The following is a 17,853-nucleotide window of genomic DNA, read 5'->3' as shown; positions in this document are numbered from 1 at the left end:
ATTAAGCATATCCAATCCAAAATTTAATCGAGAATTGGCTTCCTATTTCACAACAAAGCATACTTCATCATGCTCCAAACATACCCTCGTAAAACTGACCATCCTACCGATCCTCGACTTCGGCGATGTCATTTATGAAATAGTCTCCAACTCTACTCAGCAAATTGGATGCGGTCTATCACAGTGCCATCCGTTTTGTCACCTAAGCCTCATATACTACCCACCACTACGACCTGTATGCTCTCGTTGGCTGGCCCTTACTTCATACTCGTCGCCAAACCCACTGGCTCCAGGTCATCTATAAGTCTTTGCTAGGTAAAGTACCCGCCTTATCTCAGCTCACTGGTCACCATAGCAGCACCCACTCGTAGCACGTGCTCCAGCAGGTATATGTCACTGGTCACCCCCAAAGCCAATTCACCCTTTGGCCGCCTTTCCTTCCAGTTCTCTGACAACAATGACTGGAACAAATTGAAAAAGAATCACTGAAACTTGAGACTCATATCTCCCTCACTAGCTTTAAGCACCAGCTGTCAGAGCAGCTCACAGACCACTGCTCCTGTGCATAGCCCATCTGTAAACAGCCCATCTACCTACCTCATCCCCAAACTGTATTTATTTAGCTCCTTTGCACCCCAGTATCTCTACTTGCACAATCATCTTCTGCACATCTACCATTCCAGTGTGTAATTGCTAAATTGTAATTACTTCGCCACTATGGCCTATTTATTGCCTTAACTCCCTTATCTTACCTCATTTGCTCACATCGTATATAGACTTGTTTATACTGTATTATTGACTGTATGTTTGTTTTACTCCATGTGTAACAACTCTGTGTTGTTGTTTGTGTCGCACTGCTTTGCTTTATCTGGGCCAGGTCGCAATTGTAAATGATAACTTGTTCTCAACTGGCCTACCTGGTTAAATAAAGGTGAAATAAAATAAATATATAATAAAAGAGGAAGCTGAGTGAGTGTGTATGAGTGAGAGTGTGTGTGTGTAAGAGAGTGTGTGTGTGTCTATGAGTAAGAGTGAGTGAGTGTGTGTGAGTGAGTGAGTGTGCGTGCGAGTGTGTGAGTGTGTGAGTGAGAGTGTGAGAGTGTGTGAGTGAGTGAGAGTGTGTGCGTGTGTGTGTGAGTGAGTGTGTGAGTGAGAGTGAGTGAGAGTGAGTGTGTGTATGTGTGAGAGTGAGTGAGAGTGAGTGTGTGTGTATGTGTGAGAGTGTGTGTAAGAGTGTGTGTATGTGTGAGTGTGTGTGAGAGTGTGTGTGTGTGTGAGAGTGTGTGTGTGTGAGAGTGTGTGTGTGTGTGTGTGTGTGTGTGAGAGTGTGTGTGTGTGTGTGTGTGTGTGTGAGAGTGTGTGTGTGTGTGTGTATGTGTGAGAGTATGTGTGTGTGTGTGTGTGTATGTGTGAGAGTATGTGTGTGTGTGTGTGTGTGTGTGTGTGTGTACCTGCTGGTTCAGTTCTAGGATCTCAGCGTCTGATGGTCTGGTTGCTCTAGTGGGCATCGCCCTGCGGATGGAGGCAGAGTTTATCTGCCTGGAGGGGGCTGTCTTGGTCACTGTGGGAGATGTCCTCTGGGGGCCTGGAAAAACAGCCAATCAGAACCAAGCCTCTCAGCAGCACCCAATCAACAGCTAGCAACATTACTGCCAGGACATTGAGCAGGAAACCAGATTCATTGACCCTAATTACAATTGGGGGACATCTGTTACACTGTTAACTCATTAGGTTAGAGGAGACGGGGACTGTTAACTCATTAGGTTAGAGGAGACTGGGGCTGTTAACTCATTAGGTTAGAGGAGACTGGAGCTGTTAACTCATTAGGTTAGAGGAGACTGGGGCTGTTAACTCATTAGGTTAGAGGAGACTGGGGCTGTTAACTCATTAGGTTATGGGAGACTGGGGCTGTTAACTCATTAGGTTAGGGGAGACAGGGGTCACACTGTTAACTCATTAGGTTAGGGGAGACTGGGGCTGTTAACTCATTAGGTTAGAGGAGACTGGGGCTGTTAACTCATTAGGTTAGAGGAGACTGGGGTCACACTGTTAACTCATTAGGTTAGAGGAGACTGGGGTCACACTGTTAACTCATTAGGTTAGAGGAGACTGGGGCTGTTAACTCATTAGGTTAGAGGAGACTGGGGCTGTTAACTCATTAGGTTAGAGGAGACTGGGCTGTTAACTCATTAGGTTAGGGAGACTGGGGCTGTTAACATTAGGTTAGAGGAGACTGGGGCTGTTAACTCATTAGGTTAGAGGAGACTAGAGGAGGGGCTGTTAACTCATTAGGTTAGAGGAGACTGGGGCTGTTAACTCATTAGGTTAGAGGAGACTGGGGCTGTTAACTCATTAGGTTAGAGGAGACTGGGGCTGTTAACTCATTAGGTTAGAGGAGACTGGGGCTGTTAACTCATTAGGTTAGAGGAGACTGGGGCTGTTAACTCATTAGGTTAGAGGAGACTGGGGCTGTTAACTCATTAGGTTATAGGAGACTGGGGCTGTTAACTCATTAGGTTAGGGGAGACTGGGGCTGTTAACTCATTAGGTTAGGGGAGACTGGGGCTGTTAACTCATTAGGTTAGAGGAGACTGGGGCTGTTAACTCATTAGGTTAGAGGAGACTGGGGCTGTTAACTCTGTTAACTCATTAGGTTAGAGGAGACTGGGGTTAACTCATTAGGTTAGGGAGACTGGGGCTGTTAACTCATTAGGTTAGAGGAGAGGAGACTGGGGCTGTTAACTCATTAGGTTAGAGGAGACTGGGGCTGTTAACTCATTAGGTTAGAGGAGACTGGGGCTGTTAACTCATTAGGTTAGAGGAGACTGGGGCTGTTAACTCATTAGGTTAGAGGAGACTGGGGCTGTTAACTCATTAGGTTAGGGAGACTGGGGCTGTTAACTCATTAGGTTAGAGGAGACTGGGGCTGTTAACTCATTAGGTTAGGGAGAGGAGACTGGGGCTGTTAACTCATTAGGTTAGAGGAGACTGGGGCTGTTAACTCATTAGGTTAGAGGGAGACTGGGGCTGTTAACTCATTAGGTTAGACTGGGGAGACTGGGGTCACCCTGTTAACTCATTAGGTTAGAGGAGACTGGGGCTGTTAACTCATTAGGTTAGAGGAGACTGGGGCTGTTAACTCATTAGGTTAGGGAGACTGGGGCTGTTAACTCATTAGGTTAGGGAGACTGGGGTCACCTCTGTTAACTCATTAGGTTAGAGGAGACTGGGGCTGTTAACTCATTAGGTTAGAGGAGACTGGGGCTGTTAACTCATTAGGTTAGAGGAGACTGGGGCTGTTAACTCATTAGGTTAGGGGAGACTGGGGCTGTTAACTCATTAGGTTAGAGGAGACTGGGGGACTGTTAACTCATTAGGTTAGGGGAGACTGGGGCTGTTAACTCATTAGGTTAGGGGAGACTGGGGCTGTTAACTCATTAGGTTAGAGGAGACTGGAGCTGTTAACTCATTAGGTTAGAGGAGACTGGAGCTGTTAACTCATTAGGTTAGGGGAGACTGGGGCTGTTAACTCATTAGGTTAGGGGAGACTGGGGTCACCCTGTTAACTCATTAGGTTAGGGGAGACTGGGGCTGTTAACTCATTAGGTTAGAGGAGACTGGGGCTGTTAACTCATTAGGTTAGGGGAGACTGGGGCTGTTAACCCATTAGGTTAGAGGAGACAGGGACTGTTAACTCATTATGTTAGGGGAGACTGGGGCTGTTAACTCATTAGGTTAGAGGAGACTGGGGCTGTTAACTCATTAGGTTAGAGGAGACTGGGGCTGTTAACTCATTAGGTTAGAGGAGACTGGGGCTGTTAACTCATTAGGTTAGAGGAGACTGGGGCTGTTAACTCATTAGGTTAGGGAGACTGGGGCTGTTAACTCATTAGGTTAGAGGAGACTGGGGTCACCCTGTTAACTCATTAGGTTAGAGGAGACTGGGGCTGTTAACTCATTAGGTTAGAGGAGACTGGGGCTGTTAACTCATTAGGTTAGAGGAGACTGGGGCTGTTAACTCATTAGGTTAGAGGAGACTGGGGCTGTTAACTCATTAGGTTAGAGGAGACTGGGGCTGTTAACTCATTAGGTTAGAGGAGACTGGGGCTGTTAACTCATTAGGTTAGAGGAGACTGGGGCTGTTAACTCATTAGGTTAGAGGAGACTGGGGTCACACTGTTAACTCATTAGGTTAGAGGAGACTGGGGCTGTTAACTCATTAGGTTAGGGAGACTGGGGCTGTTAACTCATTAGGTTAGGGAGACTGGGGTCACCCTGTTACCTCATTAGGTTAGGGGAGACTGGGGCTGTTAACTCATTATGTTAGAGGAGACAGGGACTGTTAACTCATTATGTTAGAGGAGACAGGGACTGTGAACTCATTATGTTAGGGGAGACTGGGGCTGTTAACTCATTAGGTTAGAGGAGGCTGGGGCTGTTAACTCATTAGGTTAGAGGAGACTGGGGCTGTTAACTCATTAGGTTAGAGGAGACTGGGGCTGTTAACTCATTAGGTTAGTTAGGAGACTGGGGCTGTTAACTCATTAGGTTAGAGGAGACTGGGGCTGTTAACTCATTAGGTTAGAGGAGACTGGGGCTGTTAACTCATTAGGTTAGGGAGACTGGGGCTGTTAACTCATTAGGTTAGGGAGACTGGGGCTGTTAACTCATTAGGTTAGAGGAGACTGGGCTGCTGTTAACTCATTAGGTTAGAGGAGACTGGGGCTGTTAACTCATTAGGTTAGAGGAGACAGGGACTGTTAACTCATTAGGTTAGGAGACTGGGGCTGTTAACTCATTAGGTTAGAGGAGACTGGGGCTGTTAACTCATTAGGTTAGAGGAGACTGGGGCTGTTAACTCATTAGGTTAGAGGAGACTGGGGCTGCTTAACTCATTAGGTTAGGGAGACTGGGGCTGTTAACTCATTAGGTTAGAGGGAGACTGGGGCTGTTAACTCATTAGGTTAGAGGAGACTGGGGTCACCCTGTTAACTCATTAGGTTAGAGGAGACTGGGGCTGTTAACTCATTAGGGAGACTGGGGGTTAGAGGAGACTGGGGCTGTTAACTCATTAGGTTAGAGGAGACTGGGGCTGTTAACTCATTAGGTTAGAGGAGACTGGGGCTGTTAACTCATTAGGTTAGAGGAGACTGGGGTCACACTGTTAACTCATTAGGTTAGAGGAGTTAGAGGAGACTGGGGCTGTTAACTCATTAGGTTAGAGGAGACTGGGGCTGTTAACTCATTAGGTTAGGGGAGACTGGGGTCACCCTGTTAACTCATTAGGTTAGAGGAGACTGGGGTCACACTGTTAACTCATTAGGTTAGAGGAGACTGGGGCTGTTAACTCATTAGGTTAGGGAGACTGGGGCTGTTAACTCATTAGGTTTGGGGCTGTTAACTCATTAGGTTAGGGAGACTGGGGTCACCCTGTTAACTCATTAGGTTAGAGGAGACTGGGGCTGTTAACTCATTAGGTTAGAGGAGACTGGGGCTGTTAACTCATTAGGTTAGAGGAGACTGGGGCTGTTAACTCATTAGAGGAGACTGGGGTTAGGTTAGGAGACTGGGGCTGTTAACTCATTGGGGGTTAACTCATTAGGTTAGAGGAGACTGGGGGCTGTTAACTCATTAGGTTAGTTAGGGAGACTGGGGCTGTTAACTCATTAGGTTAGAGGAGACTGGGGCTGTTAACTCATTAGGTTATAGGTTAGAGGAGACTGGGGCTGTTAACTCATTAGGTTAGGGAGACTGGTTAGGGGCTGTTAACTCATTAGGTTAGGGAGACTGGGGCTGTTAACTCATTAGGTTAGAGGGAGACTGGGGTAACTCCTGTTAACTCATTAGGTTAGGGAGACTGGGGCTGTTAACTCATTAGGTTAGAGGAGACTGGGGTCACCCTGTTAACTCATTAGGTTAGGGAGACTGGGGCTGTTAACTCATTAGGTTAGAGGAGACTGGGGGACTGTTAACTCATTAGGTTAGGGAGACTGGGGCTGTTAACTCATTAGGTTAGAGGAGACTGGGGAGACATTAGGTTAGGGAGACTGGGGCTGTTAACTCATTAGGTTAGAGGAGACTGGGGCTGTTAACTCATTAGGTTAGAGGAGACTGGGGCTGTTAACTCATTAGGTTAGAGGAGACTGGGGCTGTTAACTCATTAGGTTAGGGAGACTGGGGCTGTTAACTCATTAGGTTAGACTGGGGAGACTCATTAGGGGACTGTTAACTCATTAGGTTAGGGAGACTGGGGCTGTTAACTCATTAGGTTAGGGAGACTGGGGCTGTTAACTCATTAGGTTAGAGGAGACTGGAGCTGTTAACTCATTAGGTTAGAGGAGACTGGGGCTGTTAACTCATTAGGTTAGAGGAGACTGGGGTCACACTGTTAACTCATTAGGTTTGAGGAGACTTGGGGTCACCCTGTTAACTCATTAGGTTAGAGGAGACTGGGGCTGTTAACTCATTAGGTTAGAGGAGACTGGGGCTGTTAACTCATTAGGTTAGAGGAGACTGGGGCTGTTAACTCATTAGGTTAGAGGAGAGTGGGGTCACACTGTTAACTCATTAGGTTAGAGGAGACTGGGGTCACACTGTTAACTCATTAGGTTAGAGGAGACTGGGGTCACCCTGTTAACTCATTAGGTTAGGGTAGACTGGGGTCACACTTTTCTCACTAGGTTAGAGGAGACTGGGGCTGTTAACTCATTAGGTTAGAGGAGACTGGGGTCACACTGTTAACTCATTAGGTTAGAGGAGACTGGGGTCACACTGTTAACTCATTAGGTTAGAGGAGACTGGGGTCACCCTGTTAACTCATTAGGTTAGGGTAGACTGGGGTCACGCTTATCTCACTAGGTTAGAGGAGACGGGTATTTATTGGCCATGAGGTGAGTTGGTTCTGGGGCAGTTGGAACACAATTTGATTGCTGTTGGCTGTATATCATATTTTACTCAAAACAATGTTTTTACCTTTTATTGTGTGTAAATTATATTATACATTGGATATTGTTTTTTTAACAGAAAAAGTTCAAAATTAGCTGGAGAATTTGACGTGAGCTTTCTGTGAGTTTCTGACACAGAAATAGAATCCCTTAGAGCAGTCGTTCCCAAAAGTTGTAGTCATATACCCCTTCAAAACATTCAACCTCCAACTGCGTAACCCCTCTAGCACCAGGGTCAGCGCCACACACACACTATACGATACATTTATTAAACATAAGAACGAGTGTGAGTTGTCACAATCCGGCTCGTGGGAAGTGACAAAGATCTCTTATAGGACCAGGGCACAAATAATAATATAATAATATTTAACCATCTTGCATATAAAACCTTATTTGTGCATTGAAAATTGTTTATAACTCACCACAGGTTAATAAGAAGGTTGTGCTTGAAAGGATGCACATAACTCTGCAATGTTGGGTTGTATTGGAGAGAGTCTCAGTCTTAAATCATTTTCCACACACATCTGTGCCTGTATTTAGTTTTCATGCTAGTGAGGGCCGAGAATCCACTCTCACATAGGTACGTGGTTGCAAAGGGCATCAGTGTCTTAACAGCACGATTTGCCAAGGCAGGATACTCTGAGCGCAGCCCAATCCAGAAATAAGGCAGTGGCTTCTGATTAAATTTAATTTTCACAGAACCGCTTGTTGCAACTTCGATGAGTCTCTCTTGTTCAGATATCGTTAAGTGGACTGGAGGCAGGTTGTTTGTGTCATCCGATTGTCTGTGTCATCCATTTCAGGAAAGTACCTGCGTAATTGCGCACTCAACTCACTCAGGTGCTTCGCTATATCACATTTGACATTGTCCGTAAGATTGAGTTAATTTGCACACAAAAAAATATATAATGGTGGAAAGACCTGTGTGTTGTCCTTGTTAATGCAGACAAGAGCTCCAACTTCTTAATCATAGCCTCAATTTTGTCCCGCACATTGAATATAGTTGTGGAGAGTCCCTGTAATTCTAGATTCAGATCATTCAGGTGAGAAGAATATCACCCAGGCCAGTCGTGTGAGAAACTTGTCATCATGCAAGCTGTCAGACACGTGAAAATTATGGTCAGTAAAGAAAACTTTCACAAGTTTAAAAAATGTGTCAATACTTTGCCCCTAGATAACCAGCGCACTCCTGTATGTTGTAAAAGCGTTACATGGTCGCTGCTCATATCATTGCATAGTGCAGAAAATACACAAGAGTTCAGGGGCCTTGCTTTAACAAAGTCAAGCATTTTCACAGTGGTGTCCAGAACGTCTTTCAAGCCGTCAGGCATTCCCTTGGCAGCAAGAGCCTCTCGGTGGATGCTGCAGTGTACCCAAGTCGTGTCGGGAGCAACTGCTTGCACGCGCCTTACCACTCCGCTATGTCTCCCTGTCATGGCTTTTGCACCATCAGTACAGATACCAACACATCTTGACCACCAAAGTCCATTTGATGTCACAAAGCTGTCCAGTACTTTAAAAATATCCTCTCCTGGTTTTCAGAAGAGGATGTCTTCCTTAATTGATCCCCCCATAAACGTTACGGACGGATACCAGGAGCTGTGTCAGGCCCGCCACGTCTGTTGACTCATCCAGCTGTAACGCATAGAATTCACTGCTTGTATGCGAAGCAGCCATTTCTGCAGCAGCAGGAAGAATTAAGTCCTCCACAATAGTATGGGCTTGCCTGTCCTAGCCACTCGGTAGCTCACCATATAAGATGCTTCTATCCCCTTCTTATTAACTGTATCTGTTGCTTTTATACATGTCTTACTACTCAAAAGTCTTCTTTATTCTAGCTCAAAAAACTCCAGTGGCTTATTTTTCAAATTGTCATGTTTTGTTTCTAAATGTCTGCGCGGGAGTGAAGGTTTCATCAAGTTGTGAGATAGTACTTTTGCACATTATCCCAATATAATTGAACCCCAAATCAATGTAGTTCTCATCATATTTGCACCTCTTCGATGGTCCAACGTCCCTGTCTGTTGTTAGGTGCTTTCCCGGGTAAGGGGGCAGTAGCTTGGTGCTTTCCTGGGTAAGGGGGCAGTAGCTCAAATCAAATCAAATTTTATTTGTCACATACACATGGTTAGCAGATGTTAATGCCGAAATGCTTGTGCTTGAAATGCTTGGAAATGGGCGAAATGCTAGCTTGGTGCTTTCCTGGGTAAGGGGGCAGTAGCTTGGTGCTTTCCTGGGTAAGGGGGCAGTAGCTTGGTGCTTTCCTGGGTAAGGGGCAGTAGCTTGGTGCTTTCCTGGGTAAGGGGACAGTAGCTTGGTGCTTTCCTGGGTAAGGAGGCGTTAGCTTGGTGCTTTCCTGGGTAAGGAGGCGTTAGCTTGGTGCTTTCCTGGGTAAGGGGTCAGTAGCTTGGTGCTTTCCTGGGTAAGGGGGCAGTAGCTTGGTGCTTTCCTGGGTAAGGGGGCAGTAGCTTGGTGCTTTCCTGGGTAAGGGGGCAGTAGCTCTTCGGCTGCATCAGATTCACAGCTGTCAGTGTAGTGTCCATGCTAGCTGGGCTAACAACAAATGTAGAATTACTGATGCTAGCATTGGATGTGCTCGTGGAAGCAGAACAACTTGTGGTGTCATCGACAGGTGCAGGTGTAGTACTGTTGGTAATAGCAGTACTAGCAATATGGCCTTACTTTTTTTAAACGATTTATCAATTTTCGAGCAAACGGAATGAGCAGCAGCTACGTTTGGCTACATGCGGACCGTTTGTGGAATTCCTGTGAGAGAGTAACCATTAATGTGATTGGATGTTAATTATGTGACTCAGCTGCCTGTATTTGACATTGTGTTGTTATTTCGCTGAACACTAGATGGTTTAATTTTATTTTTAGCAGTGAAACGAGGTTACTCAAGCAAGAAAAAGACCTCCAAATGTATAGCCCTTTCTGAAAATGTAAATGTACTGTTTGAAAATGTGAAGAAACATTCAAAAAAAAAAATGTTACGGCATTGCGTGTTTGGGAATACCTGACTTAGAGCAACAGCAGAAGAACCAACACAAAAAAACAACAACAGGTTCCAGAACAAACATTTATAATAATAATAATTACAACACTCAGAATGAAAACAGAACCACAGACTGATGGGATGGGATGGTATCGGAGACAGGGAGGGAGGGAGGGAGACAGGGAGGGAGGGAGACAGGGAGGGAGGGAGGGAGGGAGGGAGGGTAGTCGAAACATACAGGGGCCATACTTGTGAACAATAGAAGATTTTGAAAAATGTAATCAATTTCTCTGTCTCAAAATGCGCATCAGCCAATTAAAATCGTTGCTATACTTGGACGTGATAGAACGCTACATTGTAACTGGTCCCATCAGTTACAATGTAGCCACATGTTAGCCCTATGCTAATCATAACAGATGACAGTGATTATTTCCTGGAACAAGTTCTGCATCAGCCAATTACAAATGTTGACATACACTATATATACAAAATGATGTAGACACCCCTTCAAATTTGTGGATTCGGCTATTTCAGCCAAGCCATTGCTGACAGGTGTATAAAATCGAGCCCACAGACGCCATGCAATCTCCATAGACAAACAATGGCAGTATAATGGCTTTACTGAAGAGCTCCGTGGCACCGGCATAGGATGCCAACAAGTCAGTTCATCACATTTCTGTCCTGCTAGAGCTGCCCCGGTCATCTGTAAGTATTGTTACTGTGAAGTGGTAACATCTAGGAGCAACAACGGCTCAGCCGCGAATTGGTAGGCCACACAAGCTCACAGAACGTGACAGCCGAGTGCTAAACTGCCTCTGGAAGCAACATCAGCACAAGAACTGTCGGGAGCTTCATGAAATGGGTTTCCATGGCCGAGCAGTCATTGCACCATGCGCAATGCCAAGCGTTGACTGGAGTTGTGTAAAGCTCACCGTCATTGGACTCTGGAGCAGTGGAAACGTGTTCTCTGGAGTGATGAATCACGCTTCACCATCTGGCAGTCCAATGGAAGGATATGAGTTTGGCGGATGCCAAGAGAACGCTACCTGCCCACATGCCAACTGTAAAGTGGCAACTGTAAAGTCTGGTGGAGGAGGAATAATGGTCTGGGACAGTTTTTCATGGTTCGTGCTAGGCCTCTTAGTTCCAGGAAAATCTTAACGCTACAGCATACAATGACATTCTAGATGATTCTGTGCTTCCAACATTGTAGCAACAGTTTGGGGAAGGCCCTTTCCTGTTTAAGCATGACAATGCCTCCGTGTACAAAACGAGGTCCATACAGAAATGGTTTGTAGAGATCGGTGTGGAAGAGCTACTGCCCCCTTACCCAGGAAAGCACCAAGCTACTGCCCCCTTACCCAGGAAAGCACCAAGCTACTGACCCCTTACCCAGGAAAGCACCAAGCTACTGTGCACAGAGACCTGACCTCAACCCCATCAAACACCGTTGGGATGAATTGGAACGCCGACTGTGAGCCAGGCCTAATCGCCCAGCATCATCAGTGCCCGACCTCACTAATGCTCTTGTGGCTGAATGGAAGCAAGTCCCCGCAGCAACGTCCCAACATCTAGTGGAAAGCCTTCCCAGAAGAGTGGAGGCTGTTATAGCAGCAATGTTCCAACTTCTAGTGGAAAGCCTTCCCAGAAGAGTGGAGGCTGTTATAGCAGCAAAGGGGGGGATCAACTCCATATTAACCTCATATTTTTTGCCTATGATTTTTGAATGAGCTGTTGGACCAGCAGGTGTCCACATACTGTCGGTAATAGAGTGTAGATGGAAAGCAGTGCAGTAACACCTGTCAATCAACACATCCTACTGCACTGTAGACCTGTTAATAAGGTGGTAACACAGACCATTCAGGGTTTTCAGGGTGTTGTCATAGTGACAACTGCAAATACTACTTCATTGTAATGAATTAATGAAAACTAATTAAAAAACTTCCTCGCTGATCAAGAGATTTTTATTTTTTGAATGTTTGTGAATTCCTTTCAGTGTTGAGGAGTTCAACTGGTTAGGGGTTCAAGCAGCGAAGCGCCTTTCCATTCACCTTCACACCCCTGGATCAGACCACAGTCAATCATAAGACCTATTGAAGAGATGAGTCTTCAATAAAGACTTAAAAGTCAAGACCTAGTCTGCGCCTCTCACATGGCTAGGGTATGACTGTACGTACATACCCCAACCAGAAGCCATGGATTACAGGCAACATTCGCACTGAGCTAAAGGGTAGAGCTGCCGCTTTAAAGGAGTGGGACTATAACCCGGAAGCTTATAAGAAATCGCGCTATGCCCTCCGATGAACCATCAAACAGGCAAAACGTCAATACAGGGCTAAGATTGAATCATACTACACTGGCTCTCTCAAGGCAAGTAACACTGAAACATGCATCAGATGTTCCGGACGACTGTGTGATCATGCTAACCGGAGCCGATGTGAGTAAGACCTTTCAACAGGTCAACATTCACAAGGCCGCAGGGCCAGACTGATTACCAGGACGTGTATTCCGAGCATGCGCTGACTAACTGGCAAGTGTCTTCACTGACATTTTCAACTTCTCCCTGTCCGAGTGTGTAATACCAACATGTTTCAAGCAGACCACCATAGTCCCTGTGCCCAAGAACACTAAGGTAACCTGCCTAAATGACTACCGACACGTAGCACTCACGTCTGTAGACATGAAATGCTTTGAAAGGCTGGTCATGGCTCAAATCACACCATTTATCCCAGAAACCCTAGACCCACTCCAATTTGCATAACGCACCAACAGATCCACAGATGATGCAATCTCTATTCATTGACTATAGCTCAGTGTTCAACACCATAGTGCACTCAGAGCTCATCACTAAGCTAAGGACCCTGGGACTAAACACCTCCCTCTGCAACTGGATCCTGGACTTCCTGATGGGCCGCCCCCAGGTGGTAAGGGTAGGTAACAACACATCCGCCACACTGATCCTCAACACAGGGGCCCCTCAGGGGTGCGTGCTCAGTCCCCTCCTGTACTCCCTGTTCACTCATGACTACACGGCCAGGCACTACTCCAACACCATCATTACGTTTGCTGATGCCACAATAGTGGGAGGCCTGATCACCGACAACAATGCCTAGAGGGAGGAGGTCAGAGACCTGACTGTGTGGTGCAAGGACAACAACCTCTCCCTCAACCTGATCAAGACAAAGGAGATGATTGTGGACTACAGGAAAAGGAGGACTGAGCACGCCCCCATTCTCATTGACGGGGCTGTAGTAGAGCAGGTTAAGAGCTTCAAGTTCTTTGGCGTCCACATCACCAGAAAACTAACAATGGTCGAAGCACACCAAGACAGTTGTGAAAAGGGCACGACAAAACCTATTCCCCCTCAAGAGACTGACAAGATTTGGCATGGGTCCTCAGATCCTCAAAAGGTTATACAGCTGCACCATCGAGAGCATCCTGACTGGTAGCATCACCGCCTGGTATGGCAACTGCTTGGCCTCCGACCACAAGGTATTACAAGGTACATTACAGGTGCCAAGCTTCCTGCCAACCAGGACCTCAATACCAGGCGGTGTCAGTGGAAGGCCCTAAAAATTGTCATGGACTCCAGCCACCCTAGTCATAGACTGTTCTCTCTGCTACCCAACGACAAGCGGTACTGGAGAGCCAAGTCTAGGTCTAAGAGGCTTCTAAATAGCTTTTACCCCCAAGCCATAAGACTCCTGAACAACTAATCAAATGGCCACCCAGACTATTTGCATTGCCCCACCCCCCTCTTTTACACTGCTGCTACTCTCTGTTTATTATCTATGCATAGTCACTTTAATAACTCTACCTACTTGTACATATTACCTCAACTAACCGGTGCCTCGACACATTGACTGTACCGGTACTGCCTGTATATAGCCTCGCTATTGTAATTTTACTGCTGCTCTTTAATTATTTGTTACTTTTATTTATTATTCTTATTATTTGGGGGTATTTTTGGTTCAGCGCTTGTAAATAACATTTCACTGTATTCGGTGCATGTGACTAAACATTTGATTTGATGGACAAAGTTTTCCCAATGCAATATTTTTCAGAATCTAAAACAACATATTCACCAATAAGGATTCACCTGGGCGTGGTCTGGCATATACAGTAAATGCATATAAATCAGTCATGGATATTTGTATTGTTAACAAAACTTGGTTCCAAACACTGTCAAAAGTCAACATCTGCACATTCAGATCGACCACACGGTGGCACTATAACGGGCACATGTTTACATCTCTTGTTCTGTTTGACTCAGTGATGCGATTTAGCACATATGCTCAGGGATATGAGTCTGGCTAATCTGTAAAGTATGGTTCCATTTGACCGCAGGGTGGTGCTGTTGGAAAGGAAAAATAATTCATGCCGCTTATTACGGCCATGTTGTTTGAGCAAAATTCTTCGAAAATATACATCCATAGATGCTATATACGAAATTTGGTGCCGGTCGGTCTAGCGGTTCTGGAGAAGAAGTGGTTTAAAGTAGTCAACATCGTTAAAAATAGTTCACAATATGCATATTGCATGATCTGTTTAATTTTGAGTTCTGATATTTGGCAAGCGTGGTAAGGGGTACATAAGTAGCTCATTCTAGGGCGATGTGTCCAATTTGTCCTGATGATGGCAAAGTGGCCCGACAGCTTGAACCCCGGCATTGCTGCTTGTAGCTATATTTATTTAATTACATTTCGCAATAGCTTGGTGGTAGTTTAACTCAATTCAGAGTTCCTCTATCCAGTGTCTGTGTTCTTTTGCCCATCTTAATCTTTTCTTTTTATTGGCCAGTCTGAGATATGGCTTTTTCTTTGCAACTTTGCCTAGAAGGCCAGCATCCCGGAGTCGCCTCTTCACTGTTGACGTTGAGACTGGTGTTTTGCAGGGACTATTTAATGAAGCTGCCAGCCAGTTGAGGACTTGTGAGGCGTCTGTTTCTCAAACTAGACACTAATGTACTTGTCCTCTTTCTCAGATGTGCACCGGGGCCTCCCACTTCTTTCAATTCTGGTTAGGGCCAGTTTGCGCTGTTCTGTGAAGGGAGTAGTACACCGCGTTGTATCAGATCTTCAGTTTCTTGGTAATTTCTCACATGGAATAGCCTTTCTCAGTACAAGAATAGACTGACGAGTTTCAGAAGAAAGTTCTTTGTTTCTGGCCATTTTGAGCCTGTAATCGAACCCACAAATGCTGATGCTCCAGATACTCAACTAGTCGAAAGAAGGCCAGTTTTATTGCTTCTTTAATCAGGACAACATTTTTCAGCTGTGATAACATAATTGTAAAAGGGTTTTCTAATGAACAATTATCCTTTTAAAATTATAAACTTGGATTAGCTAACACAACTTGCCATTGGAACACAGGAGTGAGGGTTGCTGATAATGGGCCTCTGTACTCCTATGTAGATATTCCATAAAAAATCTGCTGTTTCCAGCTACAATAGTCATTTACAACATTAACCATGTCTACACTGTATTTCTGATCAATTTGATGTTATTTTAATGGACAAAAAAAGTGCTTTTCTATAAAAAACAAGGACATTTCTAAGTGACCCCAAACTTTTGAACGGTAGTGTATGTGTTCGTGAGTCGCACCTTTCCACAGAGGCGTCATGTTAGTGTGTAGCCCAAATGGTTCGGGTGCTACAGACCGAAGATCAGATCGGCTGTACCGACTTCAGACGAGTCTAAGAAGGTCGTAGAGCAAAATTAAGAAAACCATCGTGTGACTTTCATTATAGTTTGTATGCCAAACTGTTTGGACGCTACAGAAGATTTTGTGAGAAGACTTATTTTTGGGATGTCTCATGGCCAGACAAACAGTGCTCTAGCCTTGTTACCATTCACCGCAGATGGGGAAGTGTGACATAGGCGGATGTGTTGGATTGAGACGCAGCCAACGCAAACAAACAGATATCACTAATGTTGGATTGAGACGCAGCCAACGCAAACAAACAGATATCACTAATGTTGGATTGAGACGCAGCCAACGCAAACAAACAGATATCTCTAATGTTGGATTGAGACGCAGCCAACGCAAACAAACGGATGGTATCAAACACATCAAGCACGTGGTTTCTATTCCATTGACTCCATTCCAGACATTATTATGAGCCATCCTCCCCTCAGATGCCTCCTCTCGGGCTAACGTATGCCAGGTTATCTGATGGGACCAGCTACAATATAGTATTCTATGACGTGCAAGTTTGGGATGGGTTGAGAGATACTTTATTCACCAGCCTCTACTGTGATGGTCTGAGACATGCACATTTTGAGAAACTGGCCCACACACACAGAATGGAGGAAGAGGAGAGTCGTTTGGGTTTGTGGATAATGAGTTGACCTGGTCAGAGGTGTTGGAGGAGGTGATATGATAAGAGGGTGTGTTTGTACCTGGGTTGGGTGAGGGGGCGCCCTCCTGCCCCTGGCGTGTAGCCACAGGGTCATACTCCTTCCCGTCGTAGTTGGCATCAAAAAACTTCTTAAACCATTGGATGAACTCAAAGTTATCCTGAAACCTCCCCTTCACCAGCCTCTCTACTGGGATGATCTGAGACAGAGAGACAGAGAGATACTTTATTCACCCTTCACCAGCCTCTACTGGGATGATCTGAGACAGAGAGACAGAGAGATACTTTATTCACCCTTCACCAGCCTCTACTGGGATGGTCTGAGACAGAGAGATACTTTATTCACCCTTCACCAGCCTCTACTGGGATGGTCTGAGACAGAGAGATACTTTATTAACCCTTCACCAGCCTCTACTGGGATGATCTGAGACAGAGAGATACTTTATTAACCCTTCACCAGCCTCTACTGGGATGATCTGAGACAGAGAGATACTTTATTCACCCTTCACCAGCCGCTACTGGGATGATCTGAGACAGAGAGACAGAGAGATACTTCTATTAACCTTTCACCAGCCTCTACTGGGATGATCTGAGACAGAGAGATACTTTATTCACCCTTCAGCCTCTACTGGGATGGTCTGAGACAGAGAGATACTTTATTCACCCTTCACCAGCCTCCCTACTGGGATGGCTGAGAAAGAGTGAGAGAGCGAGAGAGCGAGAGAGAAACAGAGGGGGGGACAGAGAGAGCCATAGGGGGGGACACACACAGAGAGACAGTGGGGGACGACACAGAGACAGAGGGGGACACACAGAGACACACTACCCACAAAATGAGATGGAAACTGAGCTGCACCTCCTAACATCCTGCCAAATGTATGACCATATTAGAGACACATATTTCCCTCAGATTACACAGATCCACAAAGAATTAGAAAACAAACCCAATTTTGATTTTTATTTATTTATTTTACCTTTATTTAACCAGGTAGGCAAGTTGAGAACAAGTTCTCATTTACAATTGCGACCTGGCCAAGATAAAGCAAAGCAGTTCGACAGATACAACGACACAGAGTTACACATGGAGTAAAACAAACATACAGTCAATAATACAGTATAAACAAGTCTATATACAATGTGAGCAAATGAGGTGAGAAGGGAGGTAAAGGCAAAAAAGGCCATGGTAGCAAAGTAAATACAATATAGCAAGTAAAACACTGGAATGGTAGTTTTGCAATGGAAGAATGTTCAAAGTAGAAATAAAAATAATGGGGTGCAAAGGAGCAAAATAAATAAATAAATTAAAATTAAATACAGTTGGGAAAGAGGTAGTTGTTTGGGCTAAATTATAGGTGGGCTATGTACAGGTGCAGTAATCTGTGAGCTGCTCTGACAGTTGGTGGTTAAAGCTAGTGAGGGAGATAAGTGTTTCCAGTTTCAGAGATTTTTGTAGTTCGTTCCAGTCATTGGCAGCAGAGAACTGGAAGGAGAGGCGGCCAAAGAAAGAATTGGTTTTGGGGGTGACTAGAGATATACCTGCTGGAGCGTGTGCTACA

At 45.3% G+C, this 17,853-nt stretch overlaps 1 protein-coding gene across 3 annotated transcripts in view; it reads right to left on the bottom strand.

The window, feature by feature from the left end:
* The window catches only part of LOC112235691 (microtubule-associated protein RP/EB family member 3), a 53,998-nt gene that overhangs the window by 8,391 nt on the left and 27,754 nt on the right, over nucleotides 1-17,853 (bottom strand). For all 3 annotated transcript variants that reach the window (XM_024404171.2, XM_042321307.1, XM_042321305.1), the window contains 2 exons: nucleotides 16,341-16,497; nucleotides 1,452-1,585 (listed from right to left, as the gene is read on the bottom strand). In XM_024404171.2, coding sequence (XP_024259939.2) covers nucleotides 1,452-1,585; nucleotides 16,341-16,497 — 291 coding nt within the window. The remainder of the gene's footprint in view (nucleotides 1-1,451; nucleotides 1,586-16,340; nucleotides 16,498-17,853) is intronic.

This window comes from Oncorhynchus tshawytscha, linkage group LG05 (genome assembly GCF_018296145.1).
Source record: "Oncorhynchus tshawytscha isolate Ot180627B linkage group LG05, Otsh_v2.0, whole genome shotgun sequence".
NCBI lineage: Eukaryota > Metazoa > Chordata > Actinopteri > Salmoniformes > Salmonidae > Oncorhynchus > Oncorhynchus tshawytscha.
The sequence above is the reverse complement of the archived record's forward strand: the minus strand, read 5'-3'. Positions and strand labels throughout refer to the sequence as shown.